Genomic DNA, 10716 nt, shown 5'->3' on the forward strand with positions numbered 1-10716 from the left:
TTGATTTGTTTAACATTTATTTGGTTACTATCTGATTCCATATGTGTTATTTCATAGCTTTGATGTCTTCACAATTATTTTACAATGTAAAAAAATTGTATAAATAAAAAAGAACCTTGGAATGACTAGGTGTCCAAACTATTGACTGGTACTGTATATTTCCTGAGCGTTCTTATATCTTCTAGATATAGGACAGACACTTAAAAACCTTATTCCTTATGATTGATTTTTTTACTTTCTATTTTGCCTTTTATGAATGTGTTATTCAATGGGTTTCCATGGGCTATAGTAGTAAAGGCCAAATTCAACATTTTATAAAATAATTATTTTCTTTATTTTTGGGGGATACCTAAAGGTGTCCTAGAATTCAAAATCAAATAGCTAAATGATCCATGTTATGACCATCTTAAAACAATTCCAAATGTTAGTTTAGTCCCCTCCTCCCCAAACGGGTTAGACTTTTAGAGGTTAACCTGTCTCCTCCCCTTCATCTACACTGATTGAAGTGGATTTAACAAGAAGTGACAACAATAAGGAATCATATCTTTTACCTGGATTCACCTGGTCAGTCTATGTCATGTTCCTAATGTTTTGTGTACAAGTGTATGTGATCGTATAGAAATGTAAGCAAGATTTGAAATTATTATGTTTTAGTCAAATATTATATCTGTTTAGGTTTCTTTCGGCCGATTTGCAGTCTACTAATTATTTGTAATTATGTTTCATCCCCCTGACCATCCGCTCAAGAAAAAATCGGCCCACGGCTGAATCTAGTTCATGATCCCTGCCCTAAGTTCTCATTGGTAAGATTGAATCCGCCCACGGCCCATTTGAAAAGGTGCAGTCCTACTTTGATGTGAATTTGTTTATTACATTACAATTATCAAAATTACTAATTCAAAACAATATTTTGTTTTGGATTCACCACTGGAGTCTAACATGCTGACCACACCGCTAGCTTTGCGTGCGCGAGTGATGTAATTCAGTCATTGGACCCACACTGCTCGCGCGCGTAAACAAGTGTCTGCATAGCCAGGCCCTAAAATAGAACTTGCTTCTATTTGTGATGCTTGAAGCGCTTCAAGTCCCACCTCTCTCATCTCGTCATTGGTTTTTAGGAGCATATACCCATGTGGGTGATTGAAAGATGAACTGAGGTCCACACTCCAGTCCAGTTGGTGGTGGTAATGCACCTTAAAGTTGGTTGCCAACCGCCATATAAAGTCCAAAGAAGAAGAAGAAGCCTGAAGGAGGAGAGATTACTAGAAACAAACTCAGTTTACCCTTTTATTTTTGGATTAATTGTCGGAGTAGAGGACCTTGTGCAGTTCAGGTAAAATAACAACCCAATGTTTATATCCCAGGACAAATTAGCTAGCAACAGCTAGCTAGCTAGCTAAATTGCCGGAAAATTGTAATACTTTTCGACCTGTCCCCAAATTAATATAGTTGGTTCAGAGTCCTGATTGCATCTTGTGTGGGTGGACAAAATCAACAAGCGCGTCGACGCATGTAAGGATAAACCTATGCCTACATTTCCTCTGAGCTGATGAGCTTTGGTGTGGTTTATTGTATTTTAGTTCATCAATCATCGACTATTTATCTCCCTCCATAGGTCTTCATTCTGTACATTGAATATAAGGCATTTTTGGTATTATGGTAACTGTGATTTTTAAACTCTCAAATGACTCTGGACATCATGGCGTTAGAAAGATATGTGTTTATTTGCCACAGAATCCACTACCTGGGCATAATGACTCCCAGGCGTGTGCTGCTTGCCTTGGGGATAATCTGGGTGCTGAGTGTCACCATTGGCACTTGGCAGTAATGACCTTGTCCTGCTCAACCTGGGACAGGGTGCATTTAACAGAGCCACTGCAGGGCTGCTCTGTGAGCTTGGAATCGTGAGAGCATCTATGAGCTTTAATCCTGTGCAAAAGTTACAGCTCCATGACCCTCCCATTACCGTCATGACTCTTTCAATCATCATCCTCTGATCCTGTTATGGGCATATACAGTATACAATGAGGCACACAGGGCTGTTATGGACCGTAAACTGAACCTCCACCATGCTTGTAGAACTGTAGCCTTCTATCTCTGCATGTTTTACTTCAGCTGGTGCCAATAATCTAGGACTCTGCAACCTGTATACTACAATAAGAGCAAACTATGTCCTTTTGCTTTTCTCAGCAATGAAGTATCCAGCATGTTACAATGATGATGCTGCACATGGTGCCACCGTTCATCAATCCAATTGTTTATATGACTCTTAAGCAAGAGTTGAAGGGGACTTCCAAGAGTCGGAGAGCGAGAGCTTGATGTGATGCCCCTGGGAGAGAGAGGACGACCACAGATGGACGGGAGCAGGCATAGCCACAGGAAGTAGGGGTGCTGAAAAATCAGGTTGAAGTTTGACACACTGATCTGAGAATACAATCGCTGGTAAAAGATGGCATATCTTATTACAGGTATAAGTGTTCATGTATACTGTTGTCCACTGGATTTTCAACATTAGCAAAACATTGTATTTGATTATACCTGTTTTGTCACTAAATCAAATCAACCGTGAAACTGTGTGCTATTAGCGTTTGGGGTCCTATATAGAACCTTTTGGTTCTTTGGATATTAAAGGTTCAATATATTGTAGAATCAAGATGTTTAGGCTATCTGTCTGACTGTGACTGCTGATACCTTCAGAGCAGAAGTTGACTAAATACAAAGTTGCCAAAGTATCTTATTTGCAATTGTTATAAACAAGTGAAGGATGAGATTATGCTTCAAATAAAAACCGAGATGACTGCATTAAAAGATGGCCTACATAGGTTACATGGGCCTATATAGGCTATTTCAATCATATTTAAATACATTTCATGTTCAATCAATTGAGTTCTAATTTGCAACTCGGCTACTGTCTGTGATTTGTGCCTCAATGTATTAAATAATGTGTGACAACGGGCGCAATGATGTGCCCAATCTAGGATTTAGTGCATTATTATTGGATAGGAATAAACTGCCTCAATAGCCTAGTTGGAGCCATAGGTGGTAATATCGCTCTAGGAGCTGATCCGTGGTCAGTATTTTTGACTACTTCTTATGTTAAGGTAAGATTTGAATGGAGAAAGCTGATCCGAATGCAGCGCTGCTTTTCTTTCGATCCTGTAGCGACACATGGTCTGACTAACTTACTGAACGTTCTCTCTATGTGCTTATTCGGGACACATTTAGAAAGGCGATGCATTTGGTATGATCATTGTAATGCTTAATTTACATCGCAACTGGGTAACTGGGTTACTTACTGCATTAACTTCTGTCTTTTTAACCCATGTAAATACTACAATTAAAACAGATTTGTGGAACCAATAACGTTGTTTAGGCTACATCAAGTGAATGAAGGTAGGCCTATACGAACAAATCAATAAAAATACACCATTTCAAAAAAATATTTTTATTTAATTATCCAGGTACTGTTTTCCTGATATTGCTGTTATTACAATGTTGTTATTATTGCTGTCATTGCGGTGAAATTGACCTCTGAATGACATTCAGTATCAACACAACTAAAGTGCTTCATAATTGTGCCATTTGATAGGCTTACACCCTAACATCACCTTTCAAAAAGATGAAATTAGATGTAGGCCTAAGGTTTGTACATTTTCACTAATTGTTTTTAGAGAAATTGCATTTTGATTTATCGTGTAACACGTTTCTGCGGGAGAAGAGGTTATATGTCCTCTCCGTGGTCCTCTCTCTTCTTTTTTGAAATATTATTTCAACAACACACAAAACATTAAATATGATCTTATATTTGAAACCAAACAACTTTATAAAACATATGTCCAAATACAATTATTAAGAAATAAGACAAGTACACTGTACACCCCTAATGTGATGGGAATGTTGCGCATCTTTGGAAAATAATTGTCTTCCAAGTGAGCATAATTTCCAGGCAAATGTCCAAGCTCACTGTCTGCAACGGGGATTGGCATTTATTTAGCTTTCATCGTCTAAATCACTGTTGCGAATGGAATCCCTTTGGGGCGACGCTGACTTCAAAGTGCTCTTGCTGCTGTCCTGCTTAGAGGTGCTGGAGAGGTCTATTGCCATGTCATCGCTGTCGTCTATACCACGAGAGCGATTTGGCCAGGACACGTCGCTGTCTTTCCCTTTAGTTTCCTCGGAGTTAGTATCCGAGTGTGTAAACTCTGGCATTCCTGGGGACTTCTTTACTATATCCATGGACTTCTTGTGCATTCCTGCGTAAAGTGATAAAATGAAAAACAATTAGTCTCAGCGCAGCCTATAGAAAAATAAAGCAAAAATAAATAGACATTAGGCCTATAGGTCTATCTGTAAACGAAAATGTGGCCTAACATTTAGACCTTTATCGTTATAATGTATACGTTATGAAATATGTTGGCTGAATGTCCATCAAACATTGTACGGATACAAAACACATCTCAGCTATGTATTCAAGTGATTAAATACATATTTGAGTCTTATATTATTAATAAAGCAAACAACCTGCTGGCTCACCTAGAAGCCAGGGAGCGCAGGAGCCCATCATCCCGCTCTTGGCGGAGTTGATGATTGATTCTGGCAGAGGGATGGAGTGGCGGACCATGGCACCGTAGAGCCCATACTCTGCCATCACACTGCTGCGTCCCCAGCACTTCTCACGTTTCCTCCACTTGGCCCGACGATTCTGAAACCATACCTGAAAAATAGGCCCAAATGTTAGATATTTGGAACATTTTGCAGATGAAACTATTTGAATAAGGCAACTGTAAGTTTACACGCCCGTTCAGCCTTGTAGTAACCTACATGTTGTTATAAATAGCCTACCTGTATTCTGTCCTCAGGCAATTCTGTCTTCATTGCTAACATTTCCCTGGCATACACGTCTGGGTAATGTGCCTCATGGAATGCCTTTTCCAGCTCCTCCAGTTGATGAGAAGTGAACACAGTTCTGTAATGGATAGTATTTTATTTTATTGAAAGCATTTGTTAAACCGGCGTCCTAAAGGCATTCGTTGTAGTTATTTAATGCAATAGCCTAATCAATTTCTCTTTTTGCTCTGGTGCAATAAAACTACGTCATATGTACCAACCTGTGCCTCCTTTTCTTTCTCTTCTGTGAGTTCCCTGAGTTTTTCGAATCGTTTCGTTCACCAGAGAGACATTCGTCATCTTAAAATAAAAGGGAAACATATAGGCTATTAGAGAAAAACAATCAAACGCAAATCCAACATATAAATTATGTTGTAATTGTACAGAAAAGTTAAATAAATAGAGTGCTTATAAATGGAATATAGAGTCATCAAATTTAGCGCGAGACGAAAATTGTTATTTTGGATAGGTTTAACATTCAATCAACATTTTAATTTTGAGAGATAAAATGATGCTACGTCAATCTTGAATGCATTGAATATTTTAAATACATTGAGCTACATGAGGTTTCAGCACCCCCTGAGAATACATGCTAAGTGGACAGCTAACTAACTGTAAAGTCAACCATTTGAAATGAGCTGTACCAGAGTAGGCGTCTCTTTGTTGCTCCAAATTCTGCATGAAATGGCTCTCCGTCCTGGACTGAAGGAGGGGTATGTGACTCGGTAGGAAGCAGGGGGCCCCCGGAGGTTGCTGAGCCGCCAAACTGCATAGGAACCCCAGACCAAGAGGCAAGGATCCTCCAGCGAAAGGGAATCCCATCCCAGCGCTCTGAACATCCCCGTGTCCTCCTACTCCATAAGGTCCGGATGGGCGAGGCTGGAGATCCGTTTCAAGACCCAGTAGGTCCGTGATGGCAAAGCCTTTAGACCTAAACCCAGATCCATGAAGTCGTGATTTATCGATCCCGAATGCAGGCGCAAGCATCTTGACTTTGGGCTTTTCCTCAGCGCCATCCTCTCTTCCTGTCATGGTTGTCATTGTAAAGCGCTATACTTCTCTTTTCCCTGCGGCTTGGGTGATGAGGTGGCAGGCATATGGGAGGACAATTTATCCCTGTGTTGTGTCCCGGGATACCCTCCAGTGACCAATCAGAGCGAACCTGACCCGTCAAACCGAAAGGAGGCGTTTCCCTTTTTCAAGCCTTAAGGATTAATTGCCACCAATTTTGACTCAAATCCGATAAGGATTCTATCCTCTGTCCCCTCTATCTGAACTGGTCCTAAGTGTTCTTCTCTGATGTCAAATGGCATTTATGTAGGTCTCCAGCTAAACAATAGTGCATGCTTTACATCTTAAAAAATACTATTTATTTTACGTTTATAGACATTTTTCAATGATCAACCTTCGTTTTATCTCAATCTGCTGTTGTTGCGCTATGGTCTTTGCTCAGTAATGCTTATTTATTTTATTAATTTGTAGATGAGGAAACATACTATCCTAACGAAAACCGCTTATTGTCCGTGCAGTGAAAATGTGAGAATAGCCTCTTGACTAGGACTAGTCTAGCCCAAATATCCCCTCAATTTAAGAATGACCCATATGCAATGCAAAAGTACAATGATAAACTTTCTACAAAGGGTAGCCTGTTGTAGGTCAATTTTGTGAGTGAAATGCTGTTAAGCTTCCATTTGTTATCACGTTGATTTTACATCTTCAGTTTGTCACATCTGTTCCCGCAACACCCTCTACTGCTCATCCTGTGTCTCCTTGACCTGCCGCCACTCCCCCAGTACTCTCTCTCTCTCTCTCTCTCTGTGTGTGTGTGATTGTGTGGGTGGAGACAGGTGTGCTGGAGTCAGAGCAGATCCCCACCAGCTGCAACCTGTTCCATAATCAAGACCTCTACAAAAACCTTTTTTTCCTGTATTTTTATTTATTTAAATGTATTTGGGTACATCTTCCATTCTAAATCAACTAATATGGCAGCTTAATGACTTGAAGGCTGAAATTACATTTTTTCCATATACTTTAGTCATTTAATATTAGCACTTGCAAATAGTAACCTTAAACATGTCAAAAACTTGATGTAAATGTATATTTTATTTTGTTTATTATACTACCCTCTATGGAGGACCAAACCTACCATAATTAAAAATAAATAAATATATGACCACATAAATAGAGACAAAATACTAACCTAAACACTGTTCTGTCATACTGAACGCACCCCAGGCAAATCCAATTGAGCAGTGCACCATGACATTGATCCACCAATGATGTTAGATACCACCCACATATGTTTACTTGACACCCCCTCCTTATCATATTGGAGGAAAAAATACAGCAATAAATAAATGAAGAAATAATATAAATTAATATAATGAAAGTGGGATTCATTAAATAATTACAGTGTTTATCTATTTATGTGTGCATTCATGTATTTATATGTGAATTCATGTATTTATTCATGTATTTATCTATTTACTGTATTTATCTATTTATTCATTTATTTATAATTATGGCAGGTTTGGTACTCCATAACATTGTCAAAACGTCATGCATTTTAACATAATTTAAAATTCCATTACATAGAGAATGTTGCAAACTGGACTATATGTAGTAACTTACTTTGAAGAGATTGTGACTGGGTGTAAATAGGTTTTTGGCGTTTGGTAGGCTAAATGAATTGTTTTTATATGTTACTGTCATTTCCTGAAAGTCAGACTCTTCCCACAACCCAGCAATAAAAAGTCAGCTTCAGAAGTATCTGTATTCACCACATTTTGTTAGGTTATGATTCGATATAGTCGCCAAACTTGTATGGAGGGAATTGTTTATATGTTGTCAAATGTGCCAAAAAGATGTTGGAAATATGTGCCAAAAATGCTGTTTATGTACATGGTTTAGTAATTTACAGATATAAATATGACAAAGTATATATCCACAAGCTGCTTTATACAAGTTCCATAACAAAATGATGAAACCAAAATATTTAAACTGACTTCATCCAGTGTCCAGAAAAACAGATTTGCAGTAGATTCAAATATGCAAATTTTTAATGAGATATCGCCTCATTTGCATATAATACAATATTTCAGAAAAGTTGTAATACAAAAAGTATTATATCGGTGTCTTTATTCAACTGTAATATGAATAAGGGAAAAAATATACCCTTTTATGGTGTGGTGCCTTCCCTTAAATAATTTGTACTATTATGATAACATTGTGCCACCAGCAGTGAAAGAGTAGTAACACCGATGAGACATTTTGGTTATTGAGGATTTTCTAAGGTCATTAACCTTAGAATCAAGCATACCCAACATTTTTAAAAATGATTTACTAAAGTTATATGATTAATAATTTTGCTCACAGTGTTATTTCCCTCCGTATAAAGTGAGTAACACCAAGTGGCACTTTGGTTTAAGACACACCAAATGATCAATGGAATCTTACAATTCAGGGTGTGATTAGCTAATTATTCTATGTAATATATACCACGATAACAGTTTGCCACTGGAGGGAATGCTCAAGGTCCTTGTATATCTTTGTAATGAGTGATTTTCAAGGCGGTAACACCAATGACATAAAACTGAGGGACAGAAATTATACTAGTAAAGAAATTGTATTTTAATAGCGTTCCTTGCGTTTATTGATCTGTAAAATATATTTAATCGTTTTTTAAAAATGTTATAGCATTAAAAATAATAGATAGACATCTATATAATCCAAAAACATGTCACTACAACTTTATACATGACTGGGATGAGCCAATTTGATTACCCTAAGAATGCAGGAATTGTAAACGTGTAGTGTATTAAAAAGACTTCTGAAGCTTGAAATTTTCATTTAGAAATGTTAGACTGAATTATAATCCACGTAATAATTCATATTTGCTGTTGCTGCAGGATTATTTTCCTGCTGTATCAAACTGGCTCAAATGAAGATCCTACATCTCTGTATGATGTGTAACTATTTGTAATTTGAAAGTGTTTTTCATGGCTGCAAAGGAAAGGGATGGCAAATGCCACCACAATTCAAGAACAACCCATCTTCTGAAGTCATCAATGTAAAGGAATTTCGTCTATTTTTCACCCATCTTTTAACCTAAATCCATTTTTTCGTTGATTTCACGTTGAATTCACGTTAGTTGACAACTCAACCAAATGTAGATCAAAACTAGACGTTGAACTGACATCTGTGCCCAGTGGGCCTCTTAGTACACTTTCACTGAGGCCTGAGCAAACCATATTTCGAGAAAATCTGCTGTTCTAAATAAAGTTTGTAATCTGACCCTTCACCAAATTTCCTGTCTGAATAGATATTAGGATAAGATTGTTTTGACATGGACGGAAGTATTATCTTTATTTCTGCAGTTAAAGTTAATTCTGAGGTCTCGGGAGAAAACGAAATTTATGTGTACAAGTAATTGGGGAAATTATGACCAAATGATGCTAATCCCATCGGATTGAGTGGAGGGGGTGTGTTGCTGCAGGTATATTAAAAAAAACGTCCTCGTCTGCCCAATGACTTTTCATTTAAGGAGGTGAAAGTGTATCGAGTCGGTCTCTTATTTAAAAAGCAATTCGAGAAATCGTCTTAACCAAGATAATTACACCAAATGCATTACATTTGTTTAATCTATCATTTGAATACAGAGCTGTGTGAAATCTGCTTTTAGGGCACGTATCCACCAAAGAGCACGTGATGTGTTTTTCACACAGCCTTAGATCGACATGGTTGTAAATAGCTACTAGTTCGTTTATAGTCGGAAAATCGTGGTATTTTAACATGATAGGCTGCGAATTCAGTTATTGGAGATAAGAAGTGGGCCATCCTAACATCGAATTATCCGAATTTCAAACGATGTAAAATAGTAAAAGATGATTCAGGATAATCCACAGTTAACATCAGATAAGCTTTTTCAATGTCAATTAAGAGGTAAGTAACATACAATGATTTATTCTCATCCCATAAGATTAAATCAATGTCCTCAACGAGTCAGTATGCATTAGACTTGTGGGCACGCAGTAATAATTATTAGGCGTACTGCATCGAAAATAACGACAATAAGGGCAATAAGAATCTATGCAGCCTGTAAACCCAGACCCATACTGTACACCAGCACCATCATTAGTAAGCTACCAGGATTGGTATTCAATTTGTTTCAGCAGTTTCTGAACCCATATAGCAGAATCTTAAAGTTAACACGGGGTACATTTAGGAAAATTAAATAAACACAGCACCCTCTTTCATTTGATGGAAATAACACCCTTAAAATACTCCGAATAAAACATCCCATTTCCCTTAAAAGGGTGCTTGGAGTGAATTGAGTGGAGTGGGGAAAAACATTATTTTAAAGGCCAGATTGCAAGACTAGGTTTCATGGTGTCATCAAATGGGATTACATGGGATTAAGCTAATCAGTAAAAATTATCTGATCATTATTTTCCAGATTATATTTCTAGGTGATTATCCACAGCCAAGATTAATAAACTCTTAAAAGAACATAACATCAAAAATGGCCTTTTGCTCTAATTTTCTCTGGCTATCCCTGGCATGTGGAGGTTGTTTGATTTATAGATGGGCCACGTTCCTGACATATACAGTGCCTTCAGAAAGTATTCATACCTGTTGACTTGACATGCTAACCTTTAACCATTTCCAATAACAGGGGAGGTTAGCTTTTTTTTGTGGGGGGGGGGGTATTATATTTCTGCCTCTGTAACTTTCTCTCATCATTATTCACGATTCATTCGTGATTATCTGTAATCATGGTAGCATGCATCCACATTAACGTAGAAGTGTTTAGAAACATATTCTATTCTT

The 10716-nt window shown here is 37.7% G+C and overlaps 1 protein-coding gene across 2 annotated transcripts; it reads right to left on the minus strand.

Moving 5' to 3' along the window:
- Positions 1-3429: 3429 nt before the first annotated feature.
- LOC115153115 (visual system homeobox 1) lies at positions 3430-6178 on the minus strand. 2 transcript variants are annotated; one of them, XM_029698180.1, is made up of 5 exons: positions 5532-6178; positions 5109-5187; positions 4843-4966; positions 4522-4714; positions 3430-4253 (listed from the first exon to the last, which is right to left on the minus strand). In XM_029698180.1, exons 1-5 carry the CDS (start codon positions 5926-5928, stop codon positions 3991-3993), a joined length of 1056 nt encoding a protein of 351 aa, XP_029554040.1. In that variant the 5' UTR covers positions 5929-6178; the 3' UTR covers positions 3430-3990. The 2 variants fall into 2 exon arrangements, with proteins under 2 accessions (XP_029554040.1, XP_029554041.1); XM_029698181.1 differs by having other exon boundaries at positions 4534-4714; positions 5532-6176.
- Between the last annotated feature and the right edge of the window lie 4538 nt (positions 6179-10716).

This window comes from Salmo trutta, chromosome 18 (assembly GCF_901001165.1).
Source record: "Salmo trutta chromosome 18, fSalTru1.1, whole genome shotgun sequence".
NCBI lineage: Eukaryota > Metazoa > Chordata > Actinopteri > Salmoniformes > Salmonidae > Salmo > Salmo trutta.